Source organism: Phycodurus eques, chromosome 15 (genome assembly GCF_024500275.1).
Source record: "Phycodurus eques isolate BA_2022a chromosome 15, UOR_Pequ_1.1, whole genome shotgun sequence".
In the NCBI taxonomy this organism is placed as follows: domain Eukaryota; kingdom Metazoa; phylum Chordata; class Actinopteri; order Syngnathiformes; family Syngnathidae; genus Phycodurus; species Phycodurus eques.
The window spans coordinates 3,112,216-3,135,155 of record NC_084539.1 but is presented as its reverse complement, the minus strand read 5'-3'; the positions used below and the strand labels follow the sequence as shown (position 1 = coordinate 3,135,155).

Sequence of the window (22,940 nt, the reverse complement as noted above, 5' to 3'; positions counted from 1 at the left end):
ACATGATTTCTTACAAATAACTCAGCTGCTCAAAACAGTACTTCCAAAATACAACCAATAATACGCTCCAATTTCTCTCTGCCTCAAACTTGAATCAACATGATATCTTCTCCAACCTGGCACTTCCCTAAAGAAAGATCCAGAGTTTGATATATTTGTAAAGAAGTAATGGAAAGATTTTCTACAAATGAATGATTCCACAACTATATCTCCATCCTTACTTTGGGAAACATGGAAACCTTTAATTAGAGGCAAAATCATTTCATACTATTCTTACAAGAAAAAAAGAAAAAACATTAGAAAGCAAATTGGAAATGAAAAATCAAACAACTTACAGAACAATATGAAATAATATATTCATATTGAAATATATTATTTCATATTGAAATATGAAATAAATCCGACAGACCGACTGAAGAACAACTTCATCATGCTAAACAACAACTTGATAGTATATTATCAAAAATAATATACTATGTTGTTCCTACTACAACAGCTCAGATACACAAATTTTGATCACAATAATAAATCAGGATAATTTCTTGCAAACCAACTTCAACGTAACAAAGAAAATACACTAATTACAACCATACAAGATTCAAATGCCAAATTTACTCAATCACTACAGAATATTAATGATATATTCTGCAACTACTACAGTAGCTTATGCCTCGATCAGACTTAGGGTTGGGAATCGAGAACCGATTGGAACCGGGACTAGAATTCCGGTTCTCCCGGAAATCGTTCAAATTAAAACATTTTGGTTCCCAGTTTCGATGCCTAAAGTCTGCCGACCCCGAAGAAGTGGCGAAAACCAACGAAGAAGCAGCTAAAACCAATGAAGAACGCACACGAAGACGTGCTTGTGCCCATCGGCAGTGGCGAACAATAGTGTGTCTTAACTATGTTAAAATAAATGACCAGTCACCTCAGTGCAACACTTGTGTAGTGTATATTGGTTTGGATAAAAACGTAATTAATTTAGGAGAAAAGAAAAAGCCAAAAGCAAAGCCTGTCTTACTTCCGGTTTAGCGTGATTTTAAGTTTAAACGTTAGAATCACCCCGCCTCCTGCCCGATGATAGCTGGGATAGGCTCCAGCGCGCCCTAGTGAGGAGAAGCGGCTCAGAAAATGGATGGATGGATGAACGTTAGAATCTAATTATTTTATCTCGCAAAGGGGCACCACGTCACTTTTTAGAAAACTTAAGGACAAAATGACGAAAAAACTCTATGTCTACTAATCTGATGGTTGCTACAGGAATTAGATGAGTTCTCAATAACCAGAGGTCTTTTTTCGAACCCAAACACACACAAATGATAGGTAGTGACTTTTTATAGAACATTTAATGAGATCTAACAGGGGAATCTACAGGGGAACAATGCAGAGAAAAGCAAAACAAAGGACAGATAAACATTGGTCAAAGGAGGCTGAACATCTAATGTGAGGGTGGAATGAGCGTGCAATGACATTGCATAGAGCTGGGGATTCATGTTCTCATTAATTTAAACCCAAATATGCACCAATCTGTACTTTTAGTAGACCGTGCCTTGAACACAATTCAGACAGTCTGATCGATCTCCCGAATGTTTGGCCGGTCCAGTCCACACGGGGAACAGGTGGATTTGGTGGAAAAAGGAGGAAGGAAATAAGTAAAAAAAAAAAGTAAGAAAAAGAGTTTCAAGCCAGGGAGGCCGAACCCCGGGTGTCTCTGTTGGCAACAAGCTCAGACCAGTTTCTCCAAAACCTGTATGTACCTATCAGCATTAATGGTGCCTTCACATATGTGTAAGTTACCCATGCCAATGGCACTAACACAGCCCCATACCATCACAGATGCTGGCTTTTGAACTTTGCGTCCATAACAGTCCGGATGGTTCTTTTCGTCTTTGGCTCGGAGGACACGACGTCCACAATTTCCAAAAACAATTGGAAATTTGGACTCGTCGGACCACAGAACACTTTTCCACTTTGCATCAGTCCATCTTAGATGACTTTATTAGAGACACAGGTCCATATAAAACTTAATGTCGTGATTTATGCCATAATGGTGTGCACACCTTAAGCAGCTGTTGCAACTTGCAACCCAGCACTATATGGGCTAAGAAGCACCAGGTCATCAGCATACATACTATGATTTACAATAGTATTGCCCACAAGGCAACCTGTATAGGAGCCATTTAACTGACTTGAGAGGTCATCCATATAGACCAGGGGTCACTAACCTTTTTGGAACTGATAACTACTTCTTGGTACTAATTAATGCGAAGGGCTACCAGTTTGATACACACTTGAAATAATACATTTGCTCAAATTACCTTTAATTATATACAGTGGGGCAAAAACGTATTTAGTCTACCACCAATTGTGCAAGTTCTCCCACTTGTAAAGATGAGAGGCCTGTAATTTTCATAATAGGTATACGTCAACTCTGAGCGACAAAATGAGGGGGGAAAATCCATAAATCACATTGTCTGATTCTTAAATAATTTATTAGCAAATTATGGTGGAAAATATATATTTGGTCACCTACAAACAAGCAAGATTTCTGGGTCTCACTGACCTGTAACGTCTTCTTTAAGAGGCATCTCTGTCCTCCACTCCTTACCTGTATTAATGGCAGCTGTTTGAACACATTATCACACCTGTCCACAACCTCAAACAGTCACACTCCAAACTCCACTATGGCCAAAACCAAAGAGCTGTCAAAGGACACCAGAAACAAAAAACAGACCTGCACCAGGCTGGGAAAACTGAATCTGCAAATAACAGCTTGGTGTGAAGAAATCAACTGTGGGAGCAATTATTAGAAAATGACATACAAGACCACTGGTAATCTCCCTCGATCTGGAGCGGCAGACAAGATCTCACCCCGTGGGGTAAAAATTATCACAAGAACGGTGAACAAAAATCCCAGAACCACACGGGGGGACCTAGTGAATGACCTGTAGGCTAAGGCTACTATCAGTAGCCAGAACGCCGCCAGGGACTCAAATCCTGCAGTGCCAGACGTGCCCCCCTGCTTAAACCAGTACATGTCCAGGCCCGTCTGAAATTTGCTAGAGAGCATTTGGATGAGCCAGAAGAGGATTGGGAGACTGTCAAATGGTCAGATGAAACCAAAATCCAACTTTTTGGTAAAAACTCAACTTGTCGTGTTTGGAGGAGAAAGAATGCTGAGTTGCATCCAAAGAACACCATACCTACTGTGAAGCATGGGGGTGGAAACATCATGCTTTGGGCTGTTTTTCTGCAAAGGGACCAGGACGACTGATCCGTGTAAAGGAAAGAATGAATGGGGCCAAGTATTGTGAGATTTTTAGTGAAACCCTCCTTCTATCAGTAAGGGCATTGAAAATGAAACGTGGCTGGGTCTTTCAGCATGACAATGATCCTAAACACACCGCCGGGCCAACGAAGGAGTGGCTTCGTAAGAAGCATTTCAAGGTCCTGGAGTGTCCTAGCCAGTCTCAAGATCTCAACCCAATAGAAAATCTTTGGAAGGAGTTGAAAGTCTGTGTTGCCCAGCGACAGCCCAAAACCTCACTGCTCTAGAGGAGATCTGCATGGAGGAATGGGACAAAATACCAGCAGCAGTGTGTGAAAACCTTGTGAAGACTTACAGAAAAGTTTTGACCTCTGTCATTGCCAACAAAGAGCTTATAAGAAAGTATTGAGAGGAACTTTTTTTATTAACTTATTTTCCACCATAATTTGCTAATAAATTCTTGAAAAATGAGACAATGTGATTTTCTGGATTTTCTTTCTCATTTTGTCTCTCATAGGTGAGGTATACCTATGATGAAAATGAGGCCTCTCTCATCTTTTTAAGTGGGAGGACTTGCACAATTGGTGGCTGACTAAATACTTTTTTGCCCCACTGTATGTTATTATTAATAATTATATGAATTATTTTTGAAGACATTGATCATGTTAATGATTTCTCACAGTATTTATTAACAGTAATTTAGGAATCAGATAAATATCAATACTCAAAACGTTTCTTTAAATCTCTGTGTAGGAAATCTCAATATCCCCTTTTCATCATCAGCATTTGTTTACAAATTATGAACTATGTTGCACTATGTTTGTACAAATGTATTATGAATTATGTAACATAAAGATCTGCTCTCAGATTTTTAAATGATCACTTTTTAAACTTGTAACCAAATCGGAAGCATATTTAACAATTTCTCAGTATTTCAATTGAATTTTGCAATGGCACTGCCATATTGCCACTGAGAACACCGAGAACTGTTTTTGTCTGTTGGTGGGAAGACCTGGCATTGCATGCTGTGCACCAGTGTTGTTTATGACTTGAGAGTACTTTTCTACAAATTTTTCAAAAGTCTCAGATGCATACAGTCAGCATTGTCTTTCAGCACCATCTGCACAGAAGTGCAGCACCTTTCTGCTCTGTAAATGCACAGATAAAATGTTAATCTGAGGTCTAAGAGCACTTATCATTTCAGCAATAGTCTTACCTTTCAAATGGTTCAGTTTCACTGCCAGATCCCGGTCCAGCTGATCGGCCAAGTTCCCAGACATCGCTGACACTCTTCTTTTAACACGCAACTTTTACCTGCGCACCTGCACATGCGCACATCACGTCAGAGACATTTACTGAGACAAAACTAACTCAACTAACTGAAAACTAACTCAATATATATGAAATAATTTGGTCCATTAACTTTAGTTTTAACAGTGAGGATTTAGAGCGTTAAGTCAGCTAGTGTTAGTGGATGCCTTTTCAGATGGCTGTTCATAGCAGTTGTGTGTTAAGTCATTTTTTTTAGGATAGCTAGCGAGCTGCGCAGAGGCGTTCGTGTTATAGAGCATGTGATTGGCTTCAAACTGTCATCGTCAACGTGCAGTGGTACAGTTGATGCGTCCTCTATTCGGTTCAACTCCAAATCTGAATAAAACCTGAGTAAAGAATATCAACCACAATTTACATCTTCCTAAATACTTCTCCTAAACAGATTAGATAAATAAAAATATAACAGTCCCCTTCTAGGGAGTAAATATTGATGGCTGTTTCTCTTTTTTGTAATTGCAGGAGGCACAGAGCTTCCCTGAGTCATATCCTGAGCTCCCTAAACAAGACACGGTGGAGAACAGCATTCTGCAGAAGCATATTTTGAAGATGGCAACCCTTCTGGATGTGCAGAACATGTTTTGGGACAATTCAGTAGAAGCCTATTGAATTTTTTTTTGTGGTCAGGACCAAATATTTGGTGTGGAAAAGCCTCCACATCCTGAATACTCATCTGCTACAGCCTTTGTAGCATTTTCTTTTTCTTTTTATTATTATTATTTTTTTGGGCTATAAAAATAACTAATTTATAACTGAAGTCCAGCTTTTAAATTGAACTAGCTAACATGTAGTGCTCGCTATACTCAAAAGACTCATGGACTACAAATCAATTTATGCACTTCTATCAGTTACACAATTTTGCAAAACATTAATGCTATTGCTTGTTCATACATCCTGTGACAATGACTTTTCTGATGTGGCACTGTAATTAATGACCTTTGGTTAGTTGTTGTTTTCAAGTGTATATACACGAAGAAAGCATATTTTTTTGTCCATTCTGAGCTAACTTTTGAGGTATATTTTGAACACAAGAACATTTTAATGATAAATGAAATGACTAATAATGCACACACACAACATAGAGGACATGTTTTGGACTGTAGCAGGATGGTAGGGATTTAATACCAGTACTAATAGAAACTAATTCCAAAATTTGGAAACATGCACTGTTGCAAGAAGTAAACACAGGAACCGATTGGAATCTATTTATTTGCCATACAGTAAAATTGGAGAACTTATTTTTCATGTTTATTCTCTTAGCACTGTTTCTGTGTACATATAATGTATCAAAATGTATTGTCCAAAATGTTTGTTGAAATGTTCTTAGTTTCTAGTGGTGATTCCAGCTTTCAATGGTGCACACTTATGTTTTAGGGGTTTTACGTTTGCGAAGGAACTTGAATTTATATTAGGGGATTATAAACAAAGTCTTTATATTTATTTGTATACAGTTTTTTTTGTTTGTTTGTTTGTTTTCAAAGTTTTCAAAGCTTTTTCCACAGAGCAACAAAATACAAAGCAAAGTAAAGCAAATTTATGTATATAGCGCATTTCATACACAAGGTAACTCAATGTGCTTTACATGATTAAAAGCATTAAAAAAAATAAAACCTGCTTATAAACATTTAAAACAAAGAGAGAAAAAAATAATACAATTAAAACAGCGTACAGTGTAAGAAATAGCATTTAAAAGTGGAAATGCTCAAAAAAAGCATAGGAAAAAAGAAGAGTTTTTAACCTGGACTTAAAAACATGCACACTTGGGGCTGACTTCACTCCTGTTGGCAACTTATTCCATTTGTGTGCAGCATAATAGCTAAATGCTGCTTCACCATGCTTGCTTTGGACTCTGTGCTCCACTATTTGACCCGGGTCTGTCGATCTCAGAGCTCTACTGGGTTTATATTCCATGAGCATTTCATTCATGTATTCAGGACCTCAACCGTTTAGTGATTTATGGACCAGTAGCGGAACTTTAAAATCTATTCTAAAACTGACTGGAATCCAGTTTAAAGACTTTAAAATTGGAGTAATATGCTCTGACCTCTTTGTTCTGGTCAGAACCTGAGCTGCAGCATTCTGAATGAGCTGCAGCTGTTTAATGCTCTTTTTAGAGTCCAGTCAGAAGACCATTACAATAGTCAAGTCTACTTGGGATAAAAGCATGGATGAGCTTCTCCTGGTCTGCTTGACACATGCAAGCCTTCACTCTGGATATGTTCTTCAGATGGTAGAAGGCAGTTTTAATAATTGATTTGATATGACTGTTAAAAGTCAGGTCGGAATCGATCAGGACACCTAGGTTTCGCACTTGGTATTTGGTTTTTAAAGAGAGTGACTGCAACAATCCTCTTTTCTTTATTGCCAAAAACAATTATCTCAGTTTTGTTGTGGTTTAATTGAAGAAAACTTTGGCTCATCCAGTTATTTATCTGTTTTAGACAGTGACACACCACCTCAATTGAACTGTAGTCATCTGTCGACACTGCTAGATATAACTGTGTGTCATCTGCAAAGCTATGATAGTCAAAATTAAAGTTCTGAAGAATTTGACCCAAGGGTAGCAACAGAAGGGGTCCAAGAACTGACCCTTGAGGGACCCCATAGGTCATTGCCATTCGATGAGATTCTTCTTTTCCTTTCAGCTTGTCCCTTTAGGGGTCGCCACAGCACGTCATCCTTTTCCATGTAAGCCTATCTCCTGCCTTCTCCTCTCAAACACTAACTGCCCTCATGTCTTCCCTCACGACATCCATCAACCTTCTCTTTGGTCTTCCTCTAGCTCTCTTGCCTGGCAGCTCCACCCTCATCATCCTTCTACCAATATACTCCCTATTTCTCCTGGTCTGGACGTGTCCAAACCATCGAAGTCTGCTCTCTCTAACTTTGTCTCCAAAACATTGAACCTTGGCTGTCCCTCTGATGAGCTAATTTCTAACTTTATCCAACCTAGTCACTCCGAGAGTGAACCTCAAGATCTTAATTTCCGCCACCTCCAGCTCTGCTTGCTGTTGTCTCTTCAGTGCCACTGTCTCTAATCCGTACATCATGGCTGGCCTCACCACTGTTTTATAAACTTTACCCTTCATTTTAGCAGAGACTCTTCTGTCACATGACACACCTAGCACCTTCCTCCACCCGTTCCAACCTGCTTGGACCCGTTTCTTCACTTCCTGACCACACTCACCATTGCGCTGGACGGTTTAACCCAAGTATCTAAAGTCCTCTACATTTGCTATCTCTTCTCCCCGTAGCCTCACTCTTCCCCCACCACCCCTCTCATTCATGCACATATATTCTGTCTTACTTCGACTAATCTTCATTCCTCTGCTTTCCAGTGCATGCCTCCATCTTTCAAACTGTTCCTCCACCTGCTCCCTGCTTTCACTGCAGATCACAATGTCATCTGCAAAGATTATGGTCCACTGGGATTCCAGTCTAACCTCATCTGTCAGCCTATCCATCACCACTCCAAACAGGAAGGGGCTCAGGGCGGATCCCTGATGCAGTCCCACCTCCACCTTAAACTCTTCTGTCACACCTACAGCAAACCTCACCACTGTTCTGCTGCCCTTATACATGTCCTGTTTTATTCTGAAATACTTCTCTGCCACTCCAGACGTCCGCATGCAGTACCACAGTTCCTCTCTGGGTACTCTGTCATCGGCTTACACCAAGATACACCAAGTACTCTCCTGACTGCCTCTCTGATCACCTTGGCTGCAGTGGTCCAGTCTTCTGGAAGCTCCTCCTGTCCAGCGAGAGCCTGTCTCACCTCTTCCCGAAAAGCTGCACAACATTCGTCCTGTCTCAGCTTCCACCACATGGTTTTCTGCTCTGCCTTTGTCTTCCTAATCTTCCTAACCACCAACAGAGTCATCTTACACACCACCATCCTATGCTATCTTGCCACACTCTCCCCTTCCACTACCTTACAGTTGGTAACCTCCTTCAGATGACATCGTCTGCACAAGATGTAATCCACCTGCGTGCTTCTACCTCCGCTCTTGTAGGTCACCCTATGTTCCTCCCTCTTCTGGAAAAAAGTTTTCACTACATCCATTTGCATCATTTTTGCAAAGTCTACCACCATCTGTCCTTCCAAGTTCCTTTCCTGGATGCCGTACTTACCCATCACTTCTTCATCACCCCTATTTCCTTCACCAACATGTCCATGACAATCTGCACCAATCACGACACTCTCTCTGGGATGTTCAGAACTACTTCATCTTGCTCCTTCCAGAATTTCTCTTTCACTAATCACATTACACATAACACCCTCAATTTCAAGTTTCAGCCTCATCACTTGATCTGATAGTCTTTTCACCTCCAAGACATTCTTAGCCAACTCTTCTTTTAAAATAACCCTGACTCAATTTCTCTTCCCATCTACACCATGGTAAAATAATTTAAACCCTGCCCCTCAACTTCTAGCCTTACTGCCTTTCCATCTGGTCTCCTGGAAACACACTATATTAACCTTTCTCCTAATCATCATGTCAACCAACTCCCGGGTTTTTCCTGTCCTAGTCCCAACATTCAAAGTTTCAAACATTCAGTTGTAGACTCTGTGCTTTCCTCTTCTCTTTCTGCCGAAGAACCCGCTTTCCACCTCTTCTTCTTCTTCGACTTCGACCCGCAGTAGCTGAATTTCCACCGGCACCCTGCAGGGTCACGGCGCCGGTGGTGGACGTAGTAACCCAGACCACGACCGATCCGGTATGGAATTCTTTGGATGAAGGCTCATATTTGTTTGGCAAAGTTTTAAGCCGGATGCCCTTCCTGACGCAACCCTCTGCATTTATCCGGGCTCGGGGCCAGCCTACAGTTTGCACTGGCTTGTGCCCCCCATAGGGCTTCATTGCCATTCGATGAGATTGAACACTTCCAATGGTTACAAAATAACTCTTTTCCTCCAGGTAGGACCAGAACAATTTAAGGACTGTTCCAATTAGTCTTACCCACGTTTACAACCTGTTCAGCAGTATATTATGATCTATCGTATCAAAAGACGCATTGAGGTCCAACAAGACCAGAATTGACACCTTTCCCGAATCAGTATTCAATCTTATATCATTTAGCACTTTGATAAGAGCAGATTCTGTACTGTGATGAGTTCGGAAACCTGATTGAAATTTGTCAAAAATTCCATTTAAGTTCAAGAAATTGGTGAGTTGATAAAAAATAACTTTCTCAACAATCTTGGCTATGAAAGGGAGATTTGAGATCGGTCTATAGCTTGCTAACATGGAAGCATCCAGCGTTCTATTTTATTTTTTTTTAGCAGAGGCTTAATGGCAGCTACTATAAGATCTTCAGGAAACTCGCCCGACTGAAGTGAGCAATTGATTATTTGCTGCAAATAAGATAGCACAGACTTCGCAATAGCTTTGAAAAAGTCAGATGGTATTGAGTCAAGACAGCTCAGTGATGCTTTCAGCTGCTGAACCGTTTTCTCTACAGTTTTTTGGTCAACTGTATCAAATTCTGACATTGTAATAGAGTTTTTTTCTGGGTGGCTTCAGATGTATCATTTTATCCTTTTGCTGATTTGTGCTAATATTTAACCTGATGGATTGTATTTTTCCACTAAAATAACAAGCAAATTCATTGCATTTATCTGCTGTTAGGAGTTCTGGAGCTATCTGATTCGGGGGATGGGGGGGTTGGGGGTTGTCAGCTTGTCAACCACAGCAAACAGAGTCCGAGTATTGTTGAAGTTCTTACTGATGATTTCAGAAAAGTGTTGCTGTCTGGCCCAGACTAACTCTTGGTTAAAATTCCAGACTTTGTAGAGGTCATAGTCAATTTGGAGTTTAGTTTTTCTCCACTTAGGTTCTGCTTTCCTACACTTTGATTTAGAGGTCTTTACCGTCATTGTGCTCCTCCGCAGTGTTCTAGGTCGCCTCAAGATTGTCTTAGTTTTAATAGGAGCGGCAGCATTCATGACATTTGAGATTTTACAGTTGAAATTATCCAAAGGTTCATCAACTGTCTCAGCATTCACAGTTTGTGGCACAGCAATGGTCACCATAAACCTAGTGGCGGGACTCTCATTTATGTACCTTGTCTTAATGGACATTTAAGTTGTCTGAACTTTTGGAAGAATCTGTAATTCAAAGAATACACAAAAAAGATCTCCAGGTTTTTTTTTTTTTTGAGATATCACACACCATGTCATTGGTAACTTACTGCAAAAACGTTTCACATCCTTGACAGCTCCATCACCAACTATTCACGTTTGGGGTGTCATTTTTTTCTTGTATGATTTAGTTTCATACCTTTCAGGGGTAGTGGGGGTGAGCATTCTTGGCCAGGGTCTAGTAAAAGTGGCTCAAATCTAATTGTAAGTTTGATGTTGATGTTTGATGATGGCACAGTTACTATCAATTTCCCCCTTCTTTTTTTTGCTATTTTGCCATTCAACCCAATAGCTCAAAGAAGAATATTTTGTATATGTATACATATACATATGTATCTCCACTGGCCAGGAACTTCGTTTTTTTTTTTTTTAAATATTGCTCTTGGCAGCTTCCCTTTCAGGCTTCAGCTTGTTTGTTGTTGTTTTGTCCATTCCATAGCCATTTGATGCTATTTCAAACAGAATATTTTGTATTGTTATTATTAGAAAATACTGTACAGCAGCAGCCATTTTGACATTGTATGTTCTGTGATTTTGATCACCACATTGGGAATTGAGGAATTAGAACACAATGACTGGAAAAGTTGAATGTTTAAAAAAAGAAAGATCTGCAGTGTAAAGTTATTAGAATTTTTGTATGTTGTGACATGACTGTCATGTTTGCTGTGGTATTAGTTTCTGAGATTATTGTTAATAATGGGACCGTGAGAATGAACAGTTCGTTTATTAACTGTGTGTTCACATACAGTACAACTTAATTTTTCTATAGTTGTGTGTTGTTTGAAACAACACAGAAAGCTGTTTCAAAGCTTTTGGAGTTTAGTATGGTCTCATACAATACACATTTACATTGTTGAAAGAGCAATTTGACTGGGTAGTGAGAAAGAAAACCCCTTGCACCCTTGGAAAAAGCTTGGACCCATGAATTTTGGGCTCATGTTTTTGATTACAGAAAACAACTAATGTTAAAAATGCATAAATAGTCTTTACTGAAAATTCACCTGTCCTTCAATAAGCTTGTGATTACCATATTGTGTACTTTATTATACTAAACCTTCCAATTTTAATAATTGCTGTTAAAAAAAAATGTAAACTTGCATAATAGGTATGATAATTTACGAACACTTGACATTGTCATGTGTTTTGTATGGCATTACAAGCACAAATATCCACTGCGCTGCTTATCGAGCCCACATGATACGCATTGTCCATGACTCCATCCATCCATCCATTTTCTGTACCTCTTATCGCTCTTGTCGCTTTACACACAAATCATTTAAATGTTTGCTATTTATCCTGTTTTCTGGTCCAGTTAGCGTGTGGCCATTTTTTCCTTTTTCATGTAGGTGGTCTGTTAAGTGTTAGTTAGATATTGTGGTTGCTATTTAATGTCAAATGTATTGTGAACATTTAAGACAATATTGCAGACGTTAATGTCTACAAGTAGCATGTTTGTTTTGATGATTAAGTGCCAATGACTGGTGTATTCCCTCAATTCAACACACTGATTGAATACAATTTAATGTGTACGTGTCTTTCTGTGTTGCCAAAGTAATAAAATAAAATATCAAGTAAATGTGCCATTAAAAAATGTGTCTCCTCGTTTTGAGACCTACTCCTACTACTTTTGAAGATTTTGAGGAGAAAGGAAGACCAATAACTTTAACTTTATTTTATTGATGTGTCCTCGGGACCCCTGAAAGGCTATGTATAAAACCAATTCCATTATTATTATTTATCTACTTTATATTTCCAAAACCCAATGATGTATACTACTAGTAGGAGTGACAGGAAAATGGAAGACAGCAAAAAGAAATCAAATCTGGCTCGTTTAGCAATGCATATGGAATATACAAATAATATCTGCAATGTGACACTCCATTATTGGTAATGTGATTCTCACACTATTCAAAGATGATTTCCAGTATCACATTCAAGGTGACATGATGGATCGTGACTTTTTAAAGCCTTGTATCCAAATAGTTGGGTTTCTCTAGGCCCATCATCAATTTGAATTAAACAACCAAGGAAAATCTTGTGGGAACTGGGTTCAAATAGAAACCCAATGCAGTCTAAATCTAATTCAGTATTTAATTTTTTTTTTTTTATGCCGCCTTGGTTATATATGGGTTAATATCTCCCATGCTGAAACAGCCATGCTTAAAGTGCAATTTTCATTGTTACTGATGATTTGAAATTTTAGGCATTCATGGTAAAGGCAATCAGTTCTGTTGACAGATCAAATGGTGGGAGCCCACTGAAATGCAATTATTCTTTTATAAATGGTAAAGACAAGAGTTCATCAAAAAAATAGCTTTCATAAAAATCATGTGAGTTCACATTTGCATATACAGAATCACAGAAAAGCATAAATCAGATGGTCCGAGGGATCAGAAAGAATACTGAAGCCATGGAAAAAAATAGGACTGCTCACATTTCCTGCTCGTTGAGTGACAACGTCGCAGACAGTAGCGGATAAACACATTAATGCACATACAATACGGAGACTGCAGACGCTGCACCGATCCACCTGCTGCTCTCCTGCTCCATTTTTCTCCCACTTGTGAACAAGACCCATAAGATACTTCCACTTGGGGCAAGGTCTCATCCCCGACCTCGAGAGAGCACTCTACCCTTTTCTGACTGAGTACCGGGGTCTCAGTTTTTGAGGCACTGATTCTCATCCAACCGCTTCACACTTTGTTGCAAACCGCTCCAGTGAGTGTTGGAGATCGCAGTTAGATGAAGCCAACAGAACTATATCATCTGCAAAAAGCAACGATGCAATGCTGAGGCCACCAAAACGGACCCCCTCAATGCCTTGGCTGCACCAAGAAATTCTTTCCATAAAGGTTATGAACAAAATTGGTGAAAAGGGGCAGCCTTGGAGTCCAACGCTCACTGGAAACGAATCTGAATCAAATTAGATATGATCGGAATCATAATCTGAGTATGTCAAAAACACACAAGGAATTTGTCTCCAGTAGTTGGAACTGCTCTAGTACAACAACAGTTGACAGAGAATACCTTTCAGACATAAAAACACAGTCACTGAGCAATAAAAGGTTAGCAGGTAAAGTGGTAATGCCGGTACAATGTATTTATTTTCTCTATTTTAAGTCCTCTAACAATAAGAGCACTTTGAAATGACAAATAGAACAATAGCCTGGTGCCTTTGACCAATGTGCAAATGGCGCAGAGACTTCAAGCAATGTATGCAGTTTAAAGTGACTAGTAGTGCGATAATTTGGGACAATGTCAATTGTACAAATGGTGCAGATACTTCTCAAGCACGAGTGGCCAGTATTGGTCAACGACAGATAAGCAAGTAGTGCAGGGTGGCGAGACTACTACAGTGAGTGCACGAGTAATGTATAATTGGCCCGACAGAGAATCTCAAGACAAAATTGGCAGCTTGTTCCAATTGAATTGTAAGTTAACTGTTTAAATGGCAAGAGGGAAGAAGCTTTTGGAATGTCTGCTTGTTTTAGTTTGCATTGATCGACAGCACCTGCCCGAGGGAAGGAGCTGGAAGAGGTGGTGACCAGGATGTGGAGGGTCCAAAAGGATTTGGCATGCTCTTGTCTTAGTTCTGGCACCGTGCAAGTCCTCAAGGGTAGGTAGGGGGGTACCGACTTTTCAGCAGTTTTGATTGTCCGTTGCAGTCGGAGTTTGTCCTTTTTTGTAGCAGCACCAAACCAGACCGTGATGGATGAACACAGGACTGATTCGATTACTGCTGTGTAGAACAGCCTCAACAGCTCCTGTGGCAGGCCGTGCTTCTTCAGAAGCCGCAGGAAGTACATCCTCTGCTGGGCCTTTTTGAGGAGAGAGTTGATGTTGATCTCCCACTTCAGATCCTTATATACTCTAATTCCCAGGAACGTGAAGGTCTCGATGGTTGACACAGGGCAGTTGGAGAGTGTGAGGAGAAGCTGTGGCGAAGGATGCCTCCTGAAGTCTACAATCCTCTCTACAGCCTTGAGCTTGTTCAGCTCCAGGTTGTGTTGGCCGCACCACAGCTCCAGCCCCTCCACTTCCTGTCGATACGCAGACTCAATGTCTTTGATGAGGCCGATGACTCTGGTGTTGTCTGCAAACTTCAGGAGTTTGACAGCCGGGTGTGTTGAGATGCAGTCGTTCGTGTAGAGAGAGAAGAGCAGCAGAGAGAGAACACAACTTTGGGACGCCACGGTGCTGGTGGTGTGTGTAGATGAGGTGTTGTCCCCCAGCCTCACCTGGTGTGTCCTACCCATCACAAAGCTATAAATCCACTGGGAGATGGCAGGCGAGACGCTGAGGAGAAGGAGAAGCTTAGAGGAGAGGAGTTTGGGGATGTTGGTGTTGAACGCAGAGCTGAAGTCCACAAACAACATCGTATAGGCCCACGCGCCGTCGAGGTGTTCTAGGATGAAGTGCATTCCCGTGTTGACTGCGTCATCCGCAGACCTGTTTGCTTGGTAGGCAAACTGCAGGGGGTCTAGCAGGGGACCTGTGACGCTCTTGAGGTGGTCCAGCATGAGCCGTTCAAAGGACTTCATGACCACAGATGTCAGGGTGACAGGCTCGTCAGACTCAAGATTGCAGGTTTCTTGGGAACTGGGATGATGGTGGAGCGTTCGAAACAGGGTGGTACTTCACACATTTCCAGAGATCTATTGAAGATCTGTGTGAAGACTGGAGTGAGCTGGTCCGTGCAGACTTTGAGGCATGATGGGGACACAAGGTCTGGGCCTGCCGCTTTGTTGCTCTTTTGTAGTTTAAAGATGCGTCTCACCTCCTGTTCGTGGATGGTCAATGTAAGAGGGGGAGTCAGAGGTGTGATGGTGGTCGGTGGGTGTGGGGTGTGAAAGTGTCCTTTTCAAATTTGCAATAGAAGGTGTTCAAGTCGTCGGCTAGTCCTTTATTGTTCTCAGCTTGGGGGGGATGGTCGTGAGTTGGAAAATGTATGTTACATATATACAGAAGTGAGATTCTGTATAACGGAGGTGATTTTCTGCTTGGACTTCAGTAATGGGTAACAACTTATGACGACTTGTATCTTTTCCTCTCGTTTCTTTCTTTTTTTCGTAAAAAAAAAAAAAAACCCAAAGACAAGATCGCTCCTTACTTATTCTGTCAGAAAAAGATTTGCCAAAACAGTTGGTGTCAGAAGTGGGATTCTAGGATTGATCGCCGATCCAGGGGACCCCGGGAGTGATTGATCATTCAGGACCAACGCACGAATCCTGCCTCCACCCAAAGAATTAAGAACAGGGGGCTGCCGGGGCTCTGGATGTCGGCTCTCACCTCAGGATTCAAACGGATCTGTTGTCCTCCAAACGTAGAATTACGATAAAGAAAATTTGAATACCTTGAAAATTGTATTATTTCATATAGTGTACTGTATTTGCAACAATCTTGCCTTTGTAATAAGTGGTATCAGTTATTGCTCTCCCCACATTCCATTGGTAGGGTCCGAGTCCTTACGTTTGGGGTAAAGGCTAGGTTAGGCTCCTGGTTTAGGTTAAAGCACTCCCGCTTGGAGGTCAGAGGTTAGGGGGTTTAGGTTCCCAGGTCAGAGTTCGGCAGTTAGGGGCTAGAGTGCCCAACAATTTCGAAGACGTTTGAATATTGTAAAAAAGAGAACCGCTTCTTACGGGTACTGGAAATGGGAAGTGGGAAGAGTAAAAAAGAATTCCTGGTATATATGTCACATGGGTTGTTTGAGGAAGTAAAAAAAATAAAATTAAAATAAGTTAAGGTGTGAATAGGCACAGAAGCTTTCAGACAAAAAAAGGGCAAGTTACTGATAACTGTGTATTGCCTGTAGTCTAATCTGTCCGATTTGGCCAAGGGGAGGATTTCAGGTTGTGGTCACGAGCTGGGTTCCACAGTGGCCTCACCCTATGACAAAGATCAAGAAGAGGGCAATCTGGAAGAAGACCAACAACACAACCGCCTCCTCCGACCCACAGCATGGCCCTCCACACGCAACACTCCATTGGATGGACACTGGATCAGAGACTGTCCGAAGAAGATAAAAGGTGCAAGACTTTTTCACTCATGGTGGCGATCGATGGTGGAGGACCCAGTTCGTCCGACCACTGGCTGACTCCAGGCGTCCCCAAAGACAGAGCAGCGCTTAACTGGTGATGTATAGACACACACACATTCAACATTGCTGTTTCTTTTTGTTATTTTTCTGCAACGAAGACTCGCTTGGAACTGATAACATTGCTTCCTGTTAACACTGCTTCACTTAGGCTAATTATTTAATTTACAGTCACCACCTGACATGCATATACACACTTATGGAGTTAATGTATGCAACTATGAAGTATAGTTGATAGATCCCTTTGAATTAGAAAGATGTCCTCACCCTCTCCTAAACCGCTCCAAATTGACATAATTAGCATTATATCTGGATTTTTCAGCATTGTTAGATGTTGTTGATGTTCGGTCTGGGACCTAAGGTGTAGCAGTTTGGAACTGCTTAAAGAAATTTACAGTAGGCCGGGGATGGTGTAACTTGGCCGGGGCCTAAGAGAAGGTGATCGAGTAATCACCTGTAATATAGGACGGTTATTTGTAATTTTTCAAGGTTTCGAGAAACTATCCCGCTTGTGGACATTTGGCCTGGGAAAAATAACAAATGCAATAATTGACGAAAGAAAAAAAGGTTTATTATTTTTTGCTAAAAGATAACTAAAAATTCTGGTTTAACTCATGGTTAATTTCATTGATAAAAATAAATGATGAACACAAATGCGAAAAGCAAAATGTTAACTCCTTACTGTGAGGGGTGACAATATCAGTTTTGTGAAAATGCACAATTTGCAACACAATTTGAGTTCAAAACCACGAATTGTTGGCACACACAGTGTTAACAGTTTTGTTTGTTGATCGTAGCTAATGTATTTATATAGAACCTTTTATGCATTACAAATGTAACACCAAGTGCTTTACAGCAATTAAAATGATGAAAGAACTCAAGGTATTTGAGACTGAAGAGATAAGACTATCTGACTGGCAAGACGTGTGTTCAACATATGGACGAAAAGGTGAGTGACTGTGCGGTCTGCTGATTACTGATGCGTTGGCGTGTGTATGTTTATGTCTGTCAGTGGCGTTCGAAAGATGAATGCTGCAATCTTGGCCAAGTGTTTGATGAAAGTAGGTTCTTTGACTGATTATAGGAAGATGTGTTGTTTGCTGTGGATACTCTATGTATCTGTGTGCATGTTATTACTTATGTAATATGCTTTGAGCTGTTGCCGCGGGGGAAAATGTTTATTTTTTATTTGTATTTTTTTCGATGATTGGTGATTAACTAGTGTGACGCTGTGAAATTGTAGAGCAAGAGTTTTGTAGTAGTGAGAATGAGGCCGAGAGGCCTGAACGGGAGTAGCCTACTGATAAGAAAATATATTCCATTGGGGGGAGAAAAAAAAAAAGAGAAAAGGAGGCTGCTCAAAATCTTAGACGAGTTCAACTCAACGTTCAGACTTAATAATAATATTGATTGAATTAAGCTATTAGGTTGGAATAATTATCAGTGTGCATTCAAAGTTAAATATAGTGGAATTTTAACATTTTTAACATAGAGATATTTAATCCTTAAAAAGGGATGTTATATGCTGCAAACTGCATTTAATTATGATATTTAGATTTTCCTTTTTTCGTGTTTTTTTGGTGTGGTCTCATCTAACCAAAACGCTGCACATTTCTCTTCAGCGCATGTTTTTTGTTTAACTCTGTCAAAGAACACCGATTTTTCACAACATGCATACGTGCTTTGCATTGCGTCTTTCTTCCGAGTTGAACTTTATGCGCAATGTTCTTTTCCACTTCCTTGACATTTCTCAAGTCCCAAGTCAAATCCCACCGACTGGGCTACCAGCAATCCGCCGTTTCAATTGAACCTAAGCTGCCCACCCCCCAACAGTGCCAGCATCCACTCCACACGGACGCCTTCGATCTTTTTTCCCCCCAGTATTTAAGTCGATACCCATTGGGCCAAATTCCGTCCGTGCGCTTGGCAGCACAAGTCACATCAGACATTGCATTATTATTATATTTAAACACATAATTGATTGCCACAAAATCTGAATTTATAGATTTACTTAGAGCCAATTCAACAGGCTGCAAAGACAGCACTAATATTGGCATTATCATAGTGATACATATGATGATTGTTCTACAAACATTTAATGTCTATAATCTGGAACTCTTTATGGAACATTCACTTATTTGGGTTGACATGAAGCGATATGGACTAAACCGTGGACATTTGTCATTAGGTCAACATGGTATGATGTGCAGTATGCAACATGCAGTATATATATATATATATATATATATATATATATATATATATATATATATACAAATTACAAGACTTGTAAACAGAATGTTTATGGTTGAAAAAGGCATACAGGGGCCTTACTGAAATTCTTAGCTGATACTGGCATAGAGTCAGCAAATATTTTAACGGTGGTCTGAAAATGTACATTTCTAAATTTAAAACCCCAAAACTTCAGACGAAAAATCTAATAATGGTACAGATGTTACGTTTGGGCATGACAATCTATTGCAGATCCTGTCCCAGTAGTTATGCATAACTGACCGTGTCATTGGCATCCCTTGGACAAAAAATGCTGAGGCAGATTTTATTTATTTATTTTTTTAACCGAGGAAAGACTACTCAAACCCCTTCACTCATTATTTACATGACCTCATGCTGACACAGGCTTTGGGGGGAAAGGAAAATATTCCACCCAAATTTTCGTAAGGTGTCGAGAGCACTTTTGATGTATTTACATTGAGTAATGTTTTGATAATGATAATATACAAATGTGAGAGAAGGTGAGAGAAGAGCCCGAGCTGTTGTTCAAGGTTGAGAAGTTCCGACTAGATATAGTCAGGCTCGCCTCCACACATGGCTTGGGCTATGGTACCGGTCCTCTCGAGAGGGGTTGGACTCTCTTTCACTCTGGAGTTGCACACGGTGAGATGCGCCAAGCAGGTGTGAGTATACTTATTGCCCCCGGCTCAGCGCTTGTACATTGGCTGCCTTTGGGTGGGGGCACGGGTCCTTACTGTTGTTTGTGCGCAGTTCAGAGTACCCACCCTTTTTGGAGTCCTTGGAGGGGGTGCTGGAGAGCGCTCCCACTGGGGACTCCATCGTTCTGCTAGGAGACTTTAATGCTCACGTGGGCAATGACAGTGAGAACTGCAAATGCGTGATCGGGACGAACGGCCCACCCGATCACAACCCGAGTGGTGTTCTGTTATTGGACTTCTGTGCTCATCACAGATTGTCCATAGCGAACACCATGTTCAAGCATAAGGGTGTTCATGTGTGCACTTGGCACACCATGGGAGACCCCACGTCTGGCAAGCATGTCCGGAGCATATAGGTACAATTCTCCCAAGGACTCAAAAAAAATTTCCCGTCAGATTTCAAAACACTCTGGGCAAAATTGATGACAGAGAGGGTAATTTTTTAAATTAATTTTTGTTTTGTATTGATGAATGAAAAAATTGGACAGAAGCAAAAAAGGCACTTTTTTTGGTTCAGGGCAGGTGCTTGAGTACCACCTAGTGGTTATGTTTGCACATGCCTGGATATTGTTAATGTGCATGGTGTGCTGTGCTTGTCATCAGTAGCAACACACACGCTGACTCTTTCTCATGTTGTGGAATTTGCCGTGTGTGTGTGCGTGCATACGTGTGTGTGTGTACCTGGGTTCAGGTGAAATGATTCTCTTTCTGCATTGGGTTCCAGTACATTCCAAGGCTTGGAGCTTGGCCTTGGCAGTGGGAAATTTCCTTTGTTTCCGGTGGCATCAAATAATTGACATAAAAATGGCATTACCAAAAATGTTCACACAAAGGTGGGAGCACAGAGTTGCACATGTTTTTATTTTTTTACAAAACCAGTTCTTGGTTCAGTATATGTTCACAGAATATTGTACCCTTGTACATAAACAGTATAGAAAACTACACATGCACTCAATACACTTATGTGCATACAATTTGTACACTTTTATTATTTTCAATGTTTCATTTACAAATCCTACCAGACATTTTTGGATTAAATATTTTGTTATTCCTGTACATATTTACAACTCTGACTTGAGTGCATTCAGACATTATTTTATACATTATGCACATATACATTCAATAAGCTCCATATTCACCTCACATTTTAAAATATCAATGCTATCATAAACTTCATGAAAGAGAAAAAGAAAACCTGTCACCTACCGCAACATTACAACAATCTGAGGTGTGACTGGAATTGGGTGGGCAGTAAAACTAAAAGTACGATAATGCAGTTATTCATCACCCCACTTCTCATTTTTTGTTTCTACTAATTTGAACTCTGACACTACACAGAGCAGAACAGTTTGTTTGTAGTACAGTTGTGAAGTGTAGAAAAATAACCTGTCAAAATAATCTGTTTTGGTACTATTCTGCTAGGGTACGAACCAAAGTAGGACTTTGGGCTTCTTCATTAAAGTGAATATTTATTCAAATGTTATTGTTTTGTACTTATCAATATAAACTGCATGTATGATGCTGAAGAATGTTAATATGTTGCAAATGTTGGTAAGCTCTTTCAAAAATTGCCTGTATAGTTTTTAAAGACCCTGTAAAGTGAATTTAGAGATTTGTTTCTAAATACATGATATGTGTTTGAAGATAATTACTGAAAACATGTAAAGACTGAGAACTATGTAGTACTGAATTGTGGAAATATAGCGGTAAACTGTTTTTCACCATTTCAGTTTTCGGGCATGGCTCAAACAGCGCACAGTGATACATGTAGGAGTGAGGCATGTGTACTCCCCGTGCCCCACTATATAAGAACTTCAGGACCTTAGTTCACATCTGCGATTATCTAGCGCAAAGGTGACATGCAGTTAACTCGTAAGCAAAACCTACACTTTGAAAATTCATCTTCACTTAAAATAGTGGCCTCTTTAGAGCGTCCTGTTGTTGGCCAGGAGTGCGTGCACGAGAATGGCGGAAGAATAGGGACAGAAATCATAATAACAAAAACAATAAAGTCGGACTAGACAGCCGGCGAGTCGACAGTGGCTTCATGCTTGCGTGGATGCTTTAGAGTGCCTTGTTGTCACGGTGTGGAAAAGCCCAACAACAACCCGAAATTCCCGGGTTGTTGTTGGCCGTTAATTCCCGGTGATTGACCCAGCCACCGGAGGCTTTAAACAGATACATTTTCTCAAACCTGAAATAGGCAGTATTGGGGAGTAACTAATTACAAGTAATGACATTATGTAATTTAATCACAACATTTATGCAATTGTAATCCATCTCATTACTGGGAGAAAAAGTGTCATTAAATGAGTTTCTTTAGGAAATTCCATGATTGGAAATTTAGTAATGCTGTATTTGAGGAATAGCTACAACAGCGTAGATTCCCCCCCATCTCATTTCCTCCGTCTAAATCCCGTGCTTGTGATTGGCTCTCTGTGGTCATGTGCCATTCTGTTGTAGTCTCAAACATGACATTTTTCCAAATATGACCTCGAAGCGAATTTATTAGATTGTCTCATGGGCTCATAGTTAGACTTTTGAACACATAAAAGAACACTGCCTTGAACAGTTTCATCTTTATAGTTTTGGACTTTTATTCTGGAACATTTACTTATTTGGTAATATTTGGTCATTTCAATCCTCTATATGTGTTATGCATATTGACGAATGGACAGTCAAAGCACCTTGAACCTTGAAAGATGGTAGACAAAATAGCATTCATTTTCCCAGGTCGTTGTCGTGGTATTTGAATTGCAGGTGAGTGAGGCGTGCTTTCAGTGCATTCAGCACGCAGTGTTTGAGAGCTGAGAGAAGATCTTGATTGTACACAATATTAAAGACTCATTTTATGTACTTGCTGATGTTTTTTCACTGTTTGAAATTTGGCAGGTTTTTTTAAACAACACTCTTCTCTGTGGTGTGTGAAATTTCAAAGACATTTATTTTCACTGTACAGGGTCTTTAACGGTTTTGTTTCCATTATATCATGCGGGAAGACTTTTTTTGGGCAAACTAATCTGAAAGTTGACCAGAATCCTGGAAAGCGTTGCATCAGACTTGATATGTGCTGCTCTGTTTCTCCTCTGGAGTAAACACAAGGCGATCAGGGTTTCAAAACCACGCTATTTGAGTTGAGTTATTTGAAGTGGGCAG

At 40.3% G+C, this 22,940-nt stretch overlaps 1 protein-coding gene across 2 annotated transcripts in view; it reads left to right on the top strand.

Annotated features, from left to right (window-relative positions):
• scai (suppressor of cancer cell invasion) overlaps positions 1 to 12,315 on the top strand; it is a 117,604-nt gene extending 105,289 nt beyond the window's left edge. For both annotated transcript variants that reach the window (XM_061698418.1, XM_061698417.1), the window contains one exon: positions 5,060 to 12,315. In XM_061698418.1, coding sequence (XP_061554402.1) covers positions 5,060 to 5,206 — 147 coding nt within the window. In that variant the 3' untranslated portion in view covers positions 5,207 to 12,315. The remainder of the gene's footprint in view (positions 1 to 5,059) is intronic.
• Positions 12,316 to 22,940: the final 10,625 nt, after the last annotated feature.